General features: G+C 41.9%; 1 protein-coding gene across 11 annotated transcripts in view; it reads right to left on the bottom strand.

The window, feature by feature from the left end:
* The window catches only part of RYR3 (ryanodine receptor 3), a 564,246-nt gene that overhangs the window by 131,700 nt on the left and 412,107 nt on the right, over nt 1-20,439 (bottom strand). For 9 of the 11 annotated variants that reach the window (XM_074394143.1, XM_074394150.1, XM_074394148.1 and 6 more), the window contains 5 exons: nt 18,720-18,900; nt 17,471-17,582; nt 8,709-8,829; nt 6,175-6,344; nt 3,569-3,789 (listed from right to left, as the gene is read on the bottom strand). In XM_074394143.1, coding sequence (XP_074250244.1) covers nt 3,569-3,789; nt 6,175-6,344; nt 8,709-8,829; nt 17,471-17,582; nt 18,720-18,900 — 805 coding nt within the window. The remainder of the gene's footprint in view (nt 1-3,568; nt 3,790-6,174; nt 6,345-8,708; nt 8,830-17,470; nt 17,583-18,719; nt 18,901-20,439) is intronic. The other 2 variants (XM_074394144.1, XM_074394147.1) reach the window with 1 other exon arrangement.

Below are 20,439 nucleotides of genomic sequence, written 5' to 3'. Positions count from 1 at the left end.
GAGGTAAGAAACACTGATTTAGCTTTTTTACGTTGCCAAACTTTAAAAAAAACCTAGTGGAACCTGTGGTTTTCTCCAGAAAAAGGTGTACACACATAAACATAATATATAAGTTCAGCTCGTGAATCCCTGAATTTTTTCCACGATTACCTAAGTAGCTACAGAGGGAAGGCTTTGTTAAACGTCAGAATGCCAGGGAAGAAATCCTTGGAGCATCTACAATGAGAAGGATGTGTGCAGATGGAGAACAAAAGTCATTTGCTTCACAACTGTTTCTGGAGCTGGCCTTATGATAAAAAGCCCTGTGGTGAAAATATACAGCGAATAAGCAGCCTTGTCTCTGAATCTAATAATGAGAATGCAAAAATCACTCAATGTTTCACATTATTGTTCACCTATTAGCAATTATCACCTAAGATTCACAAACTTGAGTACCATCAAAGAGTGCAATCAATTTGTAATTCTACAAATTTCTGACCTATTAAAACAAACAATGGAAAAACCTAGTTAAGTATCAGCTTCCCTACTATATCTAGAGCTCAAGTGGTCAAGAAGAAAAGCTCTACAAGTACCTTAATAGGGCTGTGAACTCTACGTTTTGTTTGACGTAAAATTGTAATTTCTCAGCCTGGCGCCATGGCTCATGCCTGCAATCCCAGCACTTTGGGAGGTTGAGGAAGGCAGATCACCTGAGGTCAGGAGTTTGAGACCAGCTTGTCTAACACGGTGAAATGCTGTTTCTACTAAAAATACAAAAATTAGCTGCTGCAGGCCGGTAATCCCAGCTACTAGGAGGCTGAGGCAGGACAGTCGCTTGAACCAGTGAGGCGGAAGTTGCAGTGAGCTGAGATTGCGCCACTGAATTCCAGCTTGAGCAGCAAGAGCGAAACTCTGTCTCTATATAAACAAATAAATCGAATTTCTCCAAAGTCTGATACTTTAAAAGTGTTTGCAGCTCAAATCTATCTCACCAGTGTGACTTTGTTATTAGGAAATGGCTCATGCCGGGAGGCAGGGCTCCTTGGTTGATGTGGTTTCTAAAATACACCTGGAGGTCAGCTCTAGCAAAAGGTAGAACGAGATCTGCAGCTGCTACGAATGCATTGCCAGCCAATTACAGATTAAAGCTGATAGAAAAGATTTCTTTTTGTGTAAACTCATTATTTATTCCATTTTCTACCACTGAGAAGAAAACAGGCTTGTAAACACAACTAATGGGGCATTACTCTTCCTTTTGAAGTGGCAAGGTGCAAAACCTAGGTATCTTCTTAATTCCTAGAGGTTAACTGGTGTGTCCACTGAAATTTGTCTCTCTTGAAAGATCAATAATATTCTAATTAGCATAATTGTCTGCCAGTTATCATAGAAATCTCATGGTGAATGAAGCAGTATCACAACGTAGGGCCTGGTTATGGAAGGAATTCTTTGGGAGAAAACCCTTTTTGGGGCCTGGGTCAAGGCCTCCTTCCCATCATCCAGCCTTTACTCCCCACCCCAAGAAAATAATACTATGTAATGACACAGCCTGTCTCATAAAGCAGTTAAAGCCTGGAGACCTTAGAAGATACAAAGACAACAGATACACGTTAATTTTAGTAAGTATTTTAAACATAGTGATCATTGTTATATTTGAAATATAAGAATGAGATTATCCTTTTTAAAACATTTAAAAACTTTTTTGCAACAAATGTTATTTTTCAGAGCAGTTTTAGATTCACAGCAAAATTGAGAAAAGGGTACTGAGAGTTCTCATATATCCCCCGCCCCATACAGGTGCAGCCTTCCCCATTATCATTATCCCCCAGCAGCGGTACATTGGTGACAACTGATCAACTTGTACGTTATCACCCAAATTCCGTAATTTACATTAGGGTTCTCCTTTGGTGTTGCACGTTCTATCGGTTTGGACAAGTACTTAATGACATACATCCACCCTTATACTGTTTCTGCTGCTCTAAAAATCCTCCGTGCTCAGCCTGTTCATCTCTCCCTCCCCCAGCCCCTGAAACCACTGATCTTTTTACTGTTTTCTTAGCTTTACCTTTTCCAGAAAGCCATACAGTTGGAATCATACAGCATGTTGTAGCCTTTCTGGATTGGCTTCTCGTGCTTAGTAATATGGTTTAAGGTTCCTCTATGTATTTTCATGGCCAGACAGCTCATTTCTTTTTAGCACTGAATAATATTCCATGGTTTGATGTACCACAGTTTATTTATCTATTTGCCCACTTAAAACAATCTTGATTGCTCCCAAGTTTTGGCATTTATGAATAAAGCTGCTACAAGCATCTGGGTACAGGTTTTTGTGTGGACATAAGTTTTTCAACTCCTTTGGGTAAAAACCCAGGAGTAAGACAGTTGAATCATGTGGTAAGAGTATGTTTAGTTTTGAAAGCAACTGCCGAACTACCATCCAAAGTGGCTGTGCCATTTTCACTCCCACCAGCAATGAACGAGAGTTCCTGGTTGGCTCCCATCCTTGCCAGCATGTGGTGGTGTCAGTGTTCTGGATTTTGGCCATTCTGATAATGTGTGTAGGGCTACCTCATTGCTGAGATTACCTTTTGGTGTGATGGTCTACTCACGTCGATGTGAGGACTGATGAGTTTTCTTTCCAGGTAGCCCTAGCTCCCCAACGCATAGTAATTTTTTCTGTGGTTAGAGCAGGACTCATTCACTAAGAAATGAAGGCCATTCTCAGCTGGCCCCTAAAGGGGAAGACTGTCGATCCTCTCTCCAGAGTGACCTACAGCAGTGATTCCTAACCTTGACTGCATATTGGAATCGCCTGGGAAGCTTCAAAAGCTGGAATCTTGGGTCCCATCCCTAACCGTTTCGACTTTTTGGGCTGGGGTGTGGCTTGGGCACTGAGTTATTTCATAACTCATCAGGTATTTCTGATATGCAGCTGAGAAGGAAAAACACTGGCTGAAAACAGCAGATCGCAGTCCTGGCCTGTGCTGCTAAGACCTGCTGTTGAAAGGGTCGTCTTTCTTTATTTCACCAGACTTGACTCAGATTCCTGAGGACCTAAGGCCCTGGGAGTGACTTTACCTTTTATCCTCAGCTGGCTCTGATGCCCTTCTACAGCTGTAAAAAATTATTGCCCTTAATTTCTCACTGTGACTGGAGATTTTTTTCTTTTATTTGCTGCTGGTCTTGGGAGGTCCAGAGATAGGTCGCTTTTATTCACACTCAGAGTCTGGCTTCTATGTAAGATGTGCTCATGTAAAGGACAGACACATCTGCGTCTGGCTCTATCTTGAGAAGGAAGACAACCCTTAATTTGAACAGTCTAGACCTGAAGTAGTCTTTGGGTCTATCAACCATAGCGGGTAAAGCCTGAGCTGTGCCTTCTCCCTTCCCCAAAGGGAAAGATGAGCCTCAAGGAAGAGCCTGTGGGAAATACGGGAGCCGAGCACAGCCGATGACATGTCTGGGGGAGGGCTGGTGTATGACAAAGGCCTGGAAGCTTCCTTAGACTGGACCACCAGTTTTCAGATTACATAGTTAAATGCAGGCGACCTGGATGCATACACAGAAGTAACAACATAGGATGTGTACTTACTTGCAAATGGCAAGCAGACATTCTTCTATAGTGTCCCTTTGTGCTTTGGTGAGGGAACGTCCCTTGGAAAGCCTGTATATTGTCTGCAGGGTAGAATCAATAAGAGAGGTGCAGTGTTCTGTTCCGGCAAAGAGCGGAGCACATCTTGTGAGGAGCGGGAGCACAGCAGAACATATATACCTATTGAGTGCGAGCGCAGCCTCTGTGGTGCTTAGGGAAACCTACAGAAAGAAGATTGGGACGCAGGTTAATTGCCCTGAGGAACAGAGCAAAGCTGACTCTGCACTGAGTTCCCATGTCGCGAATTGTGGGAGCTCAAACACGTTCACGATGCATAGCGAGGAGGTGAACAACTTTCTACCTTATCAGCAGTTCTATTTTTCTTCATGTATTTTCAATGAAAAAAAAAAAAAGCTAAAAGAACAACAACAACAACAACAACAACAAAACAGGAAAAAACCAGTAACAGAGGCTGGCTGGCTCTGTCTTCCCAAATGATCCTATAAATATCTGTTCCCTTCAAAACAATTTTGAACTCATTAAAATCAGCTGATGGCCAGTCCACCCCAGCCTTTCGATACCTGCAAAATCCAGTTGCCAGACTCCTGCATTATTATTCTGGTTTTAGCTCTCTTTTCTCTCCTCCTAGGGACTCACACACTGTCATCTTATGACTGTAAGATTAGTGAATGGTTATAGGCCAAGGAGTTTCTCAGTTTCATCAGTTTGGGAAAGACAAAGTGGAACTCTGACTCCTTTCTGTTCATTTGTGAGCACCGTGAGTAATTCACAGTCAATACTGACATGACAGCAGACTTCACTGAAGGGAACCTGACTCTCTGCATGAGCAATGTGTAAAAAGAACAGAAACTTAGGACCTAATATAAAACTCTAGCATAATTCTTGCTCACAAGGTTCTTTTATATACATTTAGATGGACAAGTTGAGTACAAGGAAAATCCATTTGGTGACACTAAATATAGCCAAAGCACGCTTTACTACCATCTTTGAAAACTGTAGAACTTCATCAGAAACCTTGAGATCCAAAGAGATGAAATATTGAAATATTCCTATTTCTTGTGATTACTGCAGTCATTCTATCTGTAACACTTTTTTTTTTTTTTACAACTTAGGATTTGATAAACCATTTTCTTTAAACTATATACATTTCTCATTATTCCTATAAATTATCTAAATCATCAAGTTTGTCTCCTAGAAACTTCAGTAATCATGCTGAGAGAAACAGCTCATCTTTCACATCTGTCACTTTAACACACAGAGTTAAAATGAGAAAGGACAGAGCTTTGATTGCAGACGATTGTAAGTTTTCAAAAGAGAATGCATGAATGTCTGTGTGTTAAGGAACGGAATATAACACCTTTTTGTTGTAGATGGTGTTTGGACAAATGTGTGATTGAACACCAGATGCCAGCATGGCATTTGCTGTTTATTTGATTTATAAAAATATTAAATTATTTGATCAGGAAGCTTGGGGAAGTCCTGTGAGTTAAGTATTTTTTTTTTAAAGCCAAAGAATTTATAGAGAAGTTCAAACCAATAGCAGTGGCAGAAGCATTGTTTTAATTATTCAAAGGGATTGTCTGTCCCAACACTGTCACATGCACCATTTACCATCTCCACGCCACGGATGCGAATGCAGCTCCCATTCAGGTTGGGGCTCGTCTTTCTTTCCATTTCTGGGTAACCTGTGCAGGTGGAATCTATCCAAGCTAAGGCATTTGCCCCTGCCAACCCATCACAGAGGTCCAATTTCTATCTCTGTTGGACACCAGGTGGAGCCTTTGAGAAACCTTTTAACTAAAAACAACCCTACACTGGCAAGATGTTGTTTAGACTTACACTGATCTAGTCTGTCTTTTCTCCTTGGACCTGGGACTCCTGGTGTACCTTTTCTCTGCTTAGTTTTTACTTGTGGCACCTGGCATCTGAGCTCTGTAATTCTAGGGGCTTCTCTTGATGTCTGTGGAAGGTGGATTACCTTATCTATCTCATCCTTGAGTTCCAGACATATTTGCCCTTGTCTTCTTGTACCGACCTTTTTCATGCCCCTGGCTTCAGACCTATCCATCCTGGGGGTCAGTACATGAAACTAAGGAGTCCGAGTGGGAAGAGTAACATCAGCATCAGCCTATAATGTTGCCAGCCAGCCTTTTTCAAAAGCTAGAGAGACGTGGTTCTCACCTGAGGGTGTTTGTCTCCTAGAGGACATCTGGTGATAACTGAAACTGGTTTTGGCAGGGCTTTGGGGTGAGCTGGGGTGCTACTAGTATCTAGTGGGTAGAGGTCAGGGATGTTGCTCAACATTCTACAATGCACAGGGTAGCCCCTTACAACAAATACTGCCAAGGCTGAAAAACTCTGCAATTGAAGGAGTTGGATTTGAGGGGAAATTTACCTACATCTAATCTAAGTCTCTGGCCCAGTAAATTAAGATCTTCCATTTCACGGCTCCTCCACTTCATCACCCACTAAAGTAAGCTATTAAAATGTAATTGGTGGGTAAATAAAAAATATTGGCTTCTAAGTTCAATGTTACTAATTTTACAATGATAGGAAAAATACTTTTTGTTATTTTTACAACTTACTGTATCTAGAGAGGCGGAGGCTCTTAGGTCAGGTAAAAATCCAACCTCCAGCAAGTGCAGCAGAAAAGTTTGATCCTTAATGCCATAAACACGGTCCAAGAACAGCACCATAGATGCCTTGTGGTCAGGGCAGAAGTTGGCCGCCATATCTGGCTCACTGACCGACCCATCTGAAAGACAAACAGAAAATGTAATTTCCCTTTATTCTATCTCCAAAGTCTCAAAAGGTAACACAGAGCTTGTCTGTCTATAGCTTGTTCTCCTTAAAAGGAACAGGAATTTTGGAAAAATACAGGTTGAGCATCTCAAATCCAAAAATATGAAATCTGAAAGCACCAATATCTGAAACTTTTTAGGCACCAATACGATGCTCAATGGAAATGCTCATCAGAGTATTTTGGATTTTCAGATTTGAGATACATAACTGGTAAGTATAGTGCAAATATTCCAAAAATCCCCCCCAAATCCAACATACTTCTGGTCCCAAGCAGTTAGGATAAGGAATACTAAACCTGTATAGTGTTATCTGAAGGCAGCTTGTACTTTGTTGAAAATCCAATTGTTAAAATTCCAGCCAGTTGTTAAACATGCTCATTATTAAAAATTAGAATTTACAATTAAGTAAATATTTAAAAAGGTAATAAATACTAGAATTCATTATTTCCTAATGATTTCACTGTGTGCCATGCGCTTGAGATTTTCTTCATCAATTGTGTTTGTGTGTCAGGAATATAATATCATCCTGTGCTATGTCCATTCTCTTCCCAACTCTGTGTTCAGTGACATCACATTGGTAGCTTGAAATTGGTCATTGTGAGAATACTTATACCACAGAAATGCTAGGAATCAGGAGTTGATTTATTGCTTTGTTGATTTGAAACATAAGTAAGTGAGGGAGAACACATGAATGAAGGCAGATGAAATTTAATGTCGTGTCTGTGGTTATTACATCATAAGTAGAACAAACTTGGAGGACATATTCTTAAGAGTATTTGGAAACATTGTCTGATTTAGGTGAAACATTGATCAGGTCATCCAAGAATTCGAATCTTAATCAAGAGGTTTAAAGGTGAAGTGTGGGAATACTGTGAAGAAAATAAAAGCTGCTTGACCTGAGGATAAAGACAAGATTTCAAATGAGGATAGAAAACAATCTTTCCTCTTCCTGTTTTGATTACACTAAAAACTAGGAAAGAAGAGCCCCAAAAGAGCACACTGTAGCCACAGATTATTTAAATACTGTACTGGAAAGGTGTGAGACTCCATAAAGAACCCTGAGAGGCACAAAGAGTAAGTCCTAGCCAGCACGGACCCTCATCCTGCCCAGGAATCAGCATCAGGCTCCAGGAGAGCCAGAGAGAAGGGACCTTCCAGACTTGTACCAGGCAGAGCTGCGACTGAATGGCTGAGGCTGACTTCCTCTCTCACACATGCCTGGTGTGGTGGGATATGAATTAGTGTTTCGTGTTTGGGAAACACTGAGTTCAACATCTATTTTCATTATCCTAAGTTTTCTCAGAGATGTTATCGTTTTACTGTGCTTATAAAAATGCGACGTATTTCATAGTATTATAAAAATATGATGCATTCCACAGCATTTCCTAAATTTATTTGATCCCAGGCCCCTTACCGATAGGTATACCTATTAATATTTCCTACAAAAACCTTTCGTAGAATATCAGTTTGGGAAACATGGCAACAGTGGGAATCATACTTTTCAATTCCTCCGTCTGCCTGGATAATGGGTGGGGCGACTCAGGGGAATAGCACTTAGGGGAGAGTGTGACTTTTGCAAAGATAACACTGACTGATGTCAAATGGCACAGGTAGTGTTGGGGGAAAACACTTTATGATCCTCAGCCATGAGGCATGCAACTGTGGCTGAAGAGAGGCTGCATGGGGAGCCGTCTGTCTGTGCCCCAACTGCCTACACAAGCTGGGGGACCCAGGGGCAAAGAAGAAGGGAGGTCGTGGTGAGAGCTTTCACTTGCTCCATTCCATCAGCCTCCCTCAGAGGGTTGGCATGCTTGTAGGAGGACAGCGAAGTCTGTCTGTACCTGTGGGACACAGGGTACAACTGTCGTGACACAGATGAGAGAACAGATTGAAGTCATTACTTCCTAATTATTTCACTGTGAACTATACTCTTGAGATTTTTTGCATCAATTGTATCTGGGTGTTGGGAATACAATATAATGGTGTGCTATGTCCATTCTCCTCCCAACTCTGTGTTCAGTGACATTACATTGGTAGCTTGAGACTGGCCATGTTGAGAATGTTTATAACATAGAAATAGGCAAATGCTAAAAATCAGTAATCAATTTATTGTTTTGAGATTTTTTTTCTTGAGCACACAAGAGAGCAGCTGGCTAGAGCTCAGAGGAGAAAACTCATCATAGGAAAAAGAGCGAGACATGCCCTGTGCAGCCTGCCCTGCAATCAGGACCTGGGGGTGGCTGTGCTGGGGGCAGAGTCCTGCTTGAGCCAGTGGCTGCTGGGAGACTGCTGCTTCCGCCTACAGTCACTGCCCTTACCTTTGTTGAGGGAGGGCAGTTTCAAGGGGATACTGATGATCCCAACGAGGTCTTCCGTGGGGACCAGGGAGCGCAGGATGGACCTGATGCGGATGGCTTCCCCCTTTCCTGTCTGGATGAGCTGGAAAATAGAAAATAGGGTCGAGAATGAGATTAGGTAAGTGAGGTTCCCACACCTTGCCTCACCTACCTCCAAACCTCTGGCAGTAAAACGACTTAAGGGCAGGGGTACATTTCTATGTTTCTCTAATAGCTACAGACACCTGTGGCCACAGGGAAAGAGGAGAGCGGTCTCTTGATTTTCCAGAAAAGGAGCTAATGAGAAGTAACTGACTAAAGAGGTTGCTCGATTCCTTTGCAGTTATTAAAGTGGCCATGAGGTTGTGGTATCAGGTCCCAAGAATAAGTTCATGGCCTGCTGGTGGCTTCTCAGTGTGACCACACTGCTGGGAGTGCTAGTGGCCATGATAGATATGTTGACTCTGTGGCCACAATGGCAGACTCTAGAATTCTGTGAAATGCAGAAATGGCTTAGGAATTTCAATTTCAAAGAGTCTGATTAATGTGGGGGGCGGGTGAGAAGTGGGCAAGAAGGGTGTAGAGAATGTCAGAGAGAACTTGAAGGGCTCAGTGGAGTTATCCCGGCATGAACAGCCGGATCCACCCTGTCAGTGATGGGCCAACCCAGCACATACGATGGTGTGCATGCATATCCCCCTGCACACGCAGTCTCTGGTGAGGGGTAGCTCAGAGGTGTTCAGCTCGGAAGTAAATGTCATAGCTCAGGGTCACACCTTCCCTAGGTGGGCTGGATGGTAGGCTGAGATGCAACGCTTGGTGCCACCAGGGAAAGGAGAAGGCCTGCTTTCCCACCCACCCTGGTGCCACCTCCAACCTCAAAGGGTAGAAAAGAGGTGGTTGGTGATGATGGCATCTTTCCCTCACCACTGATAGAGGGGGGCCCATAGCAGAGGTCCTGAGAAGGGCTGTGTGCATGTGTATGTGTCAGGTGTTGGAGCAGAGAAGCAGTAAGGAAGGAAGAAGGGGCACCCCAGATGGGGCTCTGGTGACTGAGCTATTCCATGCCACCTTCTTGAGAAGCAGCAAACTATAATGTGCTTTCTGATGTGATGAGGGGTGACCAGGAATTTGAGTGTAAACACACAGGGGTCCCTGGTCCTCCCCACCCCCACAAAGACTGTACAACACCCGGGTGTTTTCTGGGCTCCAAGTTTCCTGCATTTGCGTAAAGGCACAGAAATGGAAAGACAGGCCTACGTGGGTGAGGCTCATTTATCATACGAGGAACTGGAATCCTAGGAATTCAGATCAGCCTTATCAAGATTTAGAGTTGCTTTTCATATGGAAAACAGCTATTTCCTCTCTTATGATGTCAGGCCTTATATAAAATAAGGCTTATTCTTTCAGCCCTCAGCAGAGGTGAAAAAGGAAAGGAAAAGATCATACTTTTTAGTTCAAAACTAAGTCTGAGAAGACATCTCATAAAACAGAAGACATCTCATAAAACGTTCCTTTTGTGATGTTTGCAAAGCTCTATCTCTGGGGAAAAATCAAACACCATCCACCACAAAATTCTGTGTTCCTGGGGCCTAACACCACAGTCATCAGGAAAGGGATTTTCCACATGGAGCATCCTGATGGCCATGATCCAGAATCAAGATACTCTCATTTTGTCCAAATTAAGGCATGTCAAAACATAATTCTGGGAGGCTTTTGAAACAAAGCATGTAGGGGATATGCTCAACCAGTGCCACAGAGAAATCACACAAGACAAAGATCTAGCCAGGAGTCCCTCTCTAGAAAGCAGCAGAGGCAGGTATCAGAGGTGCCAACTACTTTTGAAATAAGCTAAAAGAGACCTAGAAAAAGGCAAGTTAGCAAATGTCAGAGTCAGAGGAAGAAATGAGGTTCTGGAAATCTATAGTGTTCTTGGTGCAGGCTTCTCAAAACTGTTCTTGGGGATTTCCGGCAAGATGGCTGAATAGCAACAGCTCCGATCCACAGTTCCCAGCGAGAACAATTCAGAAGGCCAGTGATCTCCACATTTCCAACTGAGGTACCAGGTTCATCTCATTGGGACTGGTTAGACAGTGGGTGCAGCCCAATGAGGCATCGCCTCACCCTGGAAGCACAAGGGGCCGGAGAACTCCCTCTCCTAGCAAAGAGAAGCCATTAGGTACTTTTTCTGACACTCTGGCACTCTGGCTCAGATACTGTGCTTTTCCCACAGTCTTCACAATCCACAGACTAAGAGATTATCTCCAGTAAGCTACAACACTAGCGCTCTGGGTTTCCAGCACAAAATTGGGTGGCTGCTTTAGCCACAGCAACTTTTTTTTTCTCATATCCCAGTGGAGCCTGGATTGCCAGTGAGACAGAACCGCTCAGTCCCCTGAAAAAGGGGGCTGAAGCCAGGGAGCCAAGTGATCTGGCTTGACAGGTCCCACTCCCATGAACACCAGTAAGCTAAGATCCACTGGGGGGAGGTGCGTCTGCCATTGTTGAGGCTCAGTTAGGCGGTTTTAACCTCACCTGTGTAAACAAAGTCACCTGGAAGTTTACACAGTGACTGGATGGAGCCCACAACAGCTCAGGAAGGCCTCTGCAGGCAGACTGTGATTAGGCTCCCTTCTTGCTGGGCAGGGCATCTCTGAAAAAAGGCAGCAGCTCATTAGGAACTTATAAATAAAGCCTCCACCTTCCTGGGACAGAGCACCTGGGACAAGGGGCAGTTGTGGGTTGTGCATCAGAAGATTTAAACATCCCTGCCTGGTAGCTCTGAAGGGAGCAATGGATATCCCAGCACAGCACTTGAGCTCTGATAAGGCACAGACTGACTCCTCAAGTGGCTCCCTGATCCCCCTGTATCCTGACTGGGAGACACCTCAGTCAGCAGAGCTCTGGCTGGCATCTGGCAGGTACCCTTCTGGGACGATGCTACCAGAGGAAGAAACAGGTAGTTATTTTTGCTGTTCTGCAGCCCCTGTGGGTGATTTTCAGGCATGCAGGGTCTGGAGTAGACCTCTAGCAAACTCCAGCAGACCTGCAGAAGAGGGGCCTGTTAGAAGGAAAACTAAAAAACATCAAGAAATAGTTTCAACATAAACAGAAAGGGCATCCACTCAGAGACCCCACTCAAAGCTCACCAACTTCAAAGACCAAAGGTAGAAAAATCCACAAAGACGGGAAGAAACCAGCACAAAAAGGATGATATCTCCAAAAACCAGAACACCTTTCTCCTCCAAGGAATCACAATTCCTCACCAGCAAGGGAACAAAACTGGATGGAGAATGAGTTTGACACATTGACAGAAGTAGGCTTTAGAAGGTGGGAAATAACAAACTTCTCTGAGCTAAAGGACCATGTTCTAACACAATGCAAGGAAACTATGAACCTTGAAATAAGGTTAGACGACATGCTAACTAGAATAACCAGCATAGAGAAGAACATAAACAAGCTGACGGGGCTGAAAAACACAGCATGAGAACTTCGAGAAGCACACACAAGTTTCAATAGCTCAATCAATCAAGCAGAAGAAAGGATATCAGAGATTGAAAATAAACTCAATGAAATAAAGCAAGAAGGTAAGATTAGAGAAAAAAAGGGTGAAAAGGAATGAACAAAGCAACCAAGAAATATGGAATTATGTGAAAAGACCAAATCTATGTTTGATCAGAGTACCTGAAAGTGATGGGAAGAATAAAACCTAATTGGAAAACACTCTTCGGGATATTATCCAGGAGAACTTCCCCAACCTAGCAAGGCAGGCCAACATTCAAATTCAGGAAATACAGAGAACACCACAAAAATATTCCTCCAGCAGAGCAAACCCAAGACTCATAATCATCAGATTTACCACGGTTGAAATGAAGGAAGGGCAACTAGAGAGAAAGATCAGGTTACCCACAAAGGGAAGCCCATCAGACTCACAGTGGATCTCTGCAGAAACCCTATAAGCCAGAGGAGAGTGGGGACCAATATTCAACATCCTTAAAGAAAATAATTTTCAATCCAGAATTTCTTATCCAGCCAAACTAAGCTTCAAAAGCAAAGAAGAAATAAAATACTTTATGGACAAACAACTGCTCAGAGACTTTGTCACCACCAGGCCTGCTTTACAAGAGCTCCTGAAGGAAGCACTGAACATGGAAAGGAATAACCAGTACCAGCCACTGCAAAAACATACCTAATTATAAAGACCATCGACACTATGAAGAAACTGCATAAACCACCAGGAAAAACAACCAGCTAGCATCAAAATGGCAGGATCAAATTCACACATAACAACATTAACCTTAAATGTAAACGGGCTAAATGCCCCAATCAAAAGACACAGACTGGCAAATTGGATGAACAGTCAAGATCCATCAGTATGCTGTGTTCAGGAGGCCTATCTCACATGCAAAGTATACACACAGACTCAAAATAAAGGGAAGGAGGAAAATTTACAAAGCAGATGGAGAGAGAGAAAAAAAAAAGCAGGGATTGCAATCCTAGTCTCTGATAAAGCAGACTTTCAACCAACGAAGATCAAAAGAGACAAAGAAGGACATGACATAATGGTAAAGGGATCAATGCAACAAGAAGAACTAACTCTCCTAAACATATGTGCACCCAATACAGGAGGACCCAGATACATAAAACAAGTTCTTAATGACCTACAAAGAGATTTAGACTCCCACACAATAATAGTGCGAGACTTTAACATCCCACTATCAATATTAGACAGATCAAAGAGACAGAACATTAACAAGGATATCCAGAACTTGAACTCAGATCTGGACCAAGTGGACCTAATAGACATCTACAGAACTCTCTATCCCAAATCCACAGAATATACATGCTTCTCAGCACCACAATGCACTTATTCTAAAACTGACCACATAATTGGAAGTAAAACACTCCTCAGCCAATGCAAAAGAATGGAAATCCTAACAAACCATCTCTCAGACCACAGTGCAATCAAATTAGAACTCAGAATTGAGGCCGGGCGCGGTGGCTCAAGCCTGTAATCCCAGCACTTTGGGAGGCCGAGGTGGGTGGATCATGAGGTCAAGAGATCGAGACCATCCTGGTCAACATGGTGAAACCCCGTCTCTACTAAAAATACAAAAAAATTAGCTGGGCATGGTGGCACATGCCTGTAATCCCAGCTACTCAGGAGGCTGAGGCAGGAGAATTGCCTGAACCCAGGGGGCGGAGGTTGTGGTGAGCCAAGATCGTGCCATTGCACTCCAGCCTGGGTAACAAGAGCGAAACTCCGTCTCAAAAAAAAAAAAAAAAAAAAAAAAAAAAAAAAAAAAGAACTCAGAATTAAGAAACTCACTCAAAACTGCACAACTACATGGAAACTGAACAACCTTCTCCTGAATGACTACTGGATAAATAATGAAATGAAGGCAAAAATAAAGATGTTCTTTAAAACCAATGAGAATGGAGACACAATGTACCAAAATCTCTGGGGCACAGCTAAAGCAGTATTTAGAGGGAAATTTATAGCACTAAATGCCCACAAGAGAAAGGAGGGAAGATCTAAACTTGACACCCTAATGTCACGATTAAAAGAACTAGAGGAACAAGATCAAACAAATTCAAAAGCTAGCAGAAGACAAGAAATACAGATCAGAGCAGAACTGAAGGAGATGGGACACAAAAAACCCTTCAAAAATCAATGAATCCAGGAGCTGGTTTTTTGAAAAGATCAACAAAACAGACCACTAGCCAGACTAATAAAAAAGAAAAGAGAGAATAATCAAACAGATGCAATAAAAAATGATAAAGGGGATATCATCACCGATCCAAAAGAAATACAAACTACCCTCAGAGATTACTACAAACACCTCTATGCACATAAACCAGTAAATCTAGAAGAAATAGGTAAATTCCTGGACACTTACAAACCAGGAAGAAATGGAATCCCTGAACAGAACAATAACAAGGTCTGAAATTGAGGCAGCAATTAATAGCCTACCAACCAAAAAAAGTCCAGGACTGAACGGGTTTACAGCTGAATTCTACCAGAGGTACAAAGAGGAGCTGGTACCAGTACCATTCCTTCTGAATCTATTCCAAATAGTACAACAAGAGGGAATCCTCCCTAATTCATTTTATGAGACCAACATCATCCTGATACCAAAACCTGGCAGAGACGCAACTAAAAAAGAAAATTTCAGGCCAACATCCATAGTGAACTTTGATGCAAAAAAAAACTCAATAAAATACTGGCAAACAGAATCCAACAGCACATCACAAAACTTATCCATCATGAACAGCTTGGCTTCATCCCTGGGACACAAGTCTTGTTCAACATATGCAAGTCTATAAACATAATCCATCACATAAACACAACCAAAGACAAAAACCACATGATTATTTCAATAGATGCAAATAAGGCCTTTGACAAAATTCAATAGTCCTTTATGCTAAAAACTCTTAATAAACTAGGTATTGAGGGAACATATCTCAAAATAATAAGAGCTATTTATGACAAACCCACAGCCAATGTCATACTAAACGGACAAAAACTGGAAGCATTCCCTTTGAAAACAGGCACAAGACAAGGATGCCCTCTCTCTCCACTTCTACTTAACATAGTATTGGAATTTCTGGTCAGGGCAATCAGGCAAGAAAAAGACATAAAGGGTATTCAATTAGGAAAAGAAGAAGTCAAATTGTCTCTATTTGCAGACGACATGATTGTATATTTAGAAGACCTCATTTTCTCAGCCCAAAATCTTAAGCTGATAAGCAACTTCAGCAAAGTCTCAGGATAAAAAATCAATGTGCAAAAATCACAAGCATTCCTATATACCAATAACAGACAAACAGAGAGCCAAATCATGAGTGAACTCCCATTCACAATTGCTACAAAAAAATAAAATGCCTAGGAATACAACTAACAAGGGATGTGAAGGACCTCTTCAAGGAGAACTACAAGCCACTGCTCAAGAAAATAAGAGAGGACACAAACAGATGAAAAAATGTTCCATGTTCATGGATAGGAAGAATCAGTATCATGGAAATGGCCATATTGCCCAAAGTAATTTATAAATTTATAGATTCAATGATATTCCCATCAAGCCACCATTGCCTTTCTTCACAGAATTGGAAAAAACCACCTTAAACTTGATATGGAACCAAAAAGAGCCCACAGAGCCAAGACAATCCTAGGCAAAAAAAAAAAAAAAAAAAAAAAAAAAGGAGCTGGAGGCATCATGCTACCCTACTTCAAACTATACTATACAAGCCTACAGTAATCAAAACAGCATGGTACTGGTACCGTAACAGAGATATAGACCAACGGAATAGAAAAGAGGCCCCAGAAACAACACCACACATCTACCACCATCTGATCTTTGACAAAGCTGACAAAAACAAGCAATAGGGAAAGGATTCCCTATTTAATAAACAGTGTTGGGAAAACTGGCTAGCCACATGCAGAAAACTGAAACGGGATCATTTCCTTACTTCTTGTAAAAAAATTAACTCCAGATGGATTAAAAATTTAAACATAAGATCTAACACCATAAAAATGCTAGAAGAAAACCTAGGCAATACCATCCAGGACATAGGCATGAGCAAGGACTTCCATGACTAAAACATCAAAAGCATTGGCAACAAAAGCCAAAAGAGACAAATGGGATGTAATTAAACTAAAGAACTTCTGCACAGCAAAAGAAACTATCATTAGAGGGAATCGGCAACCAACAGAATCGGAAAAAAAATTTTGCAATCTCCCCATCCGACAAAGGGCTAATATCCAGAATCTATAAAAAAGTTAAACAAATTTACAAGAAAAAAACAAACAAACCCATTTTAAAAGGATATGAACAGACACTCCTCAAAAGAAGACATTTATGCAGCCAATAAACATATGAAAAAAAGCTCATAATCACTGATCATTAGAGAAATGCAAATCAAAACCACATTAAGATACCATCTTATGCCAGTTAGAATGGTGATCATTCAAAAATCAGGAGACAACAGATGCTGGAGAGTATGTTGAGAAATAGGAACATTTTTACACTGTTGGTGGGAGTGTAAATTAATTCAGCCATTGTGGAAGACAGTGTAATGATTTCTCAAGGATGTAGAAATAGCATTTGACCCAGCAATCCCATTACTGGGTATATACCCAAAGGATTATAAAACATTCTATTATAAAGCCACATGCACATGTATGTTTATTGTGGCACTGTTTTTAACAGCAGAGACTTGGAACCAACCCAAATGCCCATCAATGACAGACTGGATAAACAAAATGTGGCACATATACACCATGGAATACTATGCAGCCATAAAAAGGGATGATTTCATATCATTTGCAGGGACATGGAAAAAGCTGGAAACCATCATTCTCAGCAAACTGACCAACAAAACACAAACCAAACACCAAAGAGAAAGCGAAACACCGCATGTTCTCACTCATAAGTGGGTGTTGAACATTGAGAACACATGGACATGAGGAGGGGAACATCATATACCAGGGCCTGTCAGTGGGTGGGGGGCTAGGGGAGGGATAGCAGGGGCTGGAGGCTAGGGGAGGGATAGCAGGGGGTTGGGGCCTAGGGGCGGGATAACATTAGGAGAAATATCTAATGTAGATGACCAGGGTGATGGGTGCAGCAAACCACCATGGCACATGTATACTTATGTAACAAACCTGCATATTCTGCACATGTACCCCAGAACTTCAAGCATTAAAAAAAAAAAAACTGTTCTCTGAAAGCTCTATCACTTACATGCATTTCAGGAGCACAGCGGCCCAGTAGATCTATAAGTGCTGAATAAAATGACATAATTGCATTGCCCATGTGCACGATTTCTTCTTCCTCTTCATCATCCTCCGTGCTGCTGAAAGAACCAACAGAGGGTGGGTGTGAAAAAGGCTGGCAAGACTGCCATGCTGGGAGACATAACTGCTTGATATGGAAGCACTCTGCTCTTACTGGTTATAATACATCCTTTTCCCTTGGAACCTTATCTTCCTCTAGAAGTTGAAAAGGAGCCCAAATATTTGTCCATGACATTCACGGGATCCCATGAATCTTAAGGCATGAGTACTGACATGAGCTGATCATACAGACCATAACTCCTACCAACCATTCATTCCCTTTTCCTCCCTATGAAGGGAAGGTACATGGAAAGCACATAGGACCAGGACTCAGGAGGGCTCAGTCCCTGTCCTGGCTCTGTTGCTAATAAGTCATATGACCTCAGGCCTCAGTTTTTTTTCATGTTGCTTAAAGAAGTTGGGAAAGCCTGTGTTTAGGATCCTTTCCAGCTCTACCAGGTCTGATGGTAGAGAAAAAAGCCAACTGTCCAAAGAGCTTCTGCTGCTGGGTTATACCCACTCTCTACATTCTAGGGTCTAATCTAAAGGCTGTGATAAAGAAAGGGACATGATCATGAGACATGATAAAGGGAAAGTAACAAGACAATCAGATAATCTACCAACCATTTGCTTAACATTTAAATAACATTATAGTGCTGTGACTTTTCACATTCTGCAACTTGTTGTTTTTTTTTTCTTATGAAGTCAAATCAAAACACTTTCATGATTAGTCCTCATGCTTTTAGAAGAGGAAGTGGAGGCAGTATCTGTTTTTAAAAATGAGATATGGGATGAGACACCATGGGACAAAATACTGAAGGAAACATGCTGAAATTAGACAATGAGTAGAATCTTGGTCCAGACCTTTTAGCTTCCGACCCCATGGTGATGCCATAAGGAGGCCAAGAGTTTGCCCACTTTGTGATTTCCAGCTGCGCTGGGCAGAGTAGAGAACATGGAAGGGGGTGAAGGTGATACTGATCACTAGGCTTAATGGAAGAGTCAAGGCAATGCTGTACTTGATGAAGTGTAAATATTTTAGTTGTAACTGTTAGGAATGTGTACTTTCTCTATTACATCCTAAATCACCCATATACCGACAATATCTGAGAGCTCACCAACCGTCTCCATGCTGGAAGGCAACTCCATTCACTTACACTTCTCTCTTGTATCCTTGAGACGGGAGGTCAAGCGCTGGGTTCTCAGAGATCTTAATGGCACCCTGCATGGCCGCCAAGAGCCCGTTTCCCCCGTCACCCCGCAGGGCTGGCCCAAAGCACTCTGGGCGTCTGATCAGCAGCTTGACCACAACACTGGCATTTTCTTCCACACTCTCACCTAAGGAAGAGAGGCATCGTTTCCTTCTCGTTGGAAAGAACAACCCCAGAATTTATTTCTAGTTGAGGACGCTGGGAGAACAGTATTTTGTTCAGCGGATCACATGTTCTTTTTCTGGTTTAGGTTAGTCAAGTAAGCAGTAGAAGTAGAGAAGGAACTAAGAAATCTGCAATGGACTGTGGTCAATTAGTCATAAACTCACTGCACTCAAACCAGCCTAGTTTACTCTTAAGATTAGGAGTTGACACCGAAGGAGAAAAAGGTGGCTTTGATAAATTGGGTCAGGATCTGTTTATTTAAAGTACTAAGATCAACCATTACAAGCAGATTTTTACTCTTCAGCTCAGGATTTTGTACTGTAGAGATTATTTCCATATATTTAGGTCCTCAGAGGGCAGTTAATAAGCTGCTGAGTCTGCCATAGAATACTGATTCTTTCACAAGTGACTCAGAGAACAGAAGAACTTTACATCTTTACTACTTCAATGAGGGGATGCAAATCTGCTTTCTTCCTTGAAAAGAGGTGAGATGGTTGCTCAAGGTGGTGTGCTTGAATTAACGCTTGGGGGAGTGATAAACCAGCTTCTAACTCTATTACCCTAATAGATATTATCCTAATACTCAGAGAGTCAGAAGCTGATACAGGACAGCCAGGTCTGTATGGATGGACTTCAGGTCATTTCTGGAATCCTGTATCCAGATGAAGAATCTGCTTGGTGAAGTTTTGTTGGTTATTTCTAAACTCACTTCAGGAAGGCAGAAGGTAGATAATTGTATTCTGTGGCATTTATTTTGGGATGAACCATAGACAATGAAGTTAGGGTCTCATTTCCTGATGAAGTGATTAAGTGGTAGAACTGGACATTTAGGGATAGCCATTCTTTCTTAGAGCCAATACTTACATCCAAAAGTGGGTTGGCAGCTTGTTCAAACAGCTTAGTAAAAACATACCTCTGTCTCAAATGAAGTCCTATTTTGTATCTGAGAATTCATCTCTGAGCCAAGACTCCAGGGCAAGACTTTTTTGATACTGTGTATTAGCTAAAGCCTAAAGAAAAACTTTTCTAGGAAATCATGAGAGATACTTAATTTGTGTCTGAGAATTTATCTCTTAACCCAATATTCAAAGGCAAGACTTTTTGATATTGTATATTGGAATCTTGAAGAAAAACTTTTCTACAAAATCATTAGGTATTTCTTGAAGAACTGAGCTATAACAGAGGTTACAATGTGATAAGCTGTTGTGTTAGTTATTGTGTGCAAAAAATTACCTCAAATATTGGCAGGCTGCAGCAATAAATATTTATTAACTCACGGTATTTGTATAGGTCAGGGATTTTGGAGTGGCTAAGCTAGGTGGTCCTGCTTTGGGATCTCCCATGAGGTGGCAGCTCCCATTTTCTGAAGGCCTATCTGGGACAGGAGCATCAGCTTCCATGTTCACTCACATACTGTTGGCAAGAGGCCTCAGTTGCATATTGGATGTTGGGTGGAGGCTTCAGTTTTTCACCATGTTTACCTCTCCATAGGGCTGCTTGA

This window comes from Saimiri boliviensis, chromosome 2 (assembly GCF_048565385.1).
Source record: "Saimiri boliviensis isolate mSaiBol1 chromosome 2, mSaiBol1.pri, whole genome shotgun sequence".
Taxonomy (NCBI): Eukaryota; Metazoa; Chordata; class Mammalia; order Primates; family Cebidae; genus Saimiri; species Saimiri boliviensis.
This window is presented reverse-complemented; position numbering and strand designations above follow the sequence as displayed.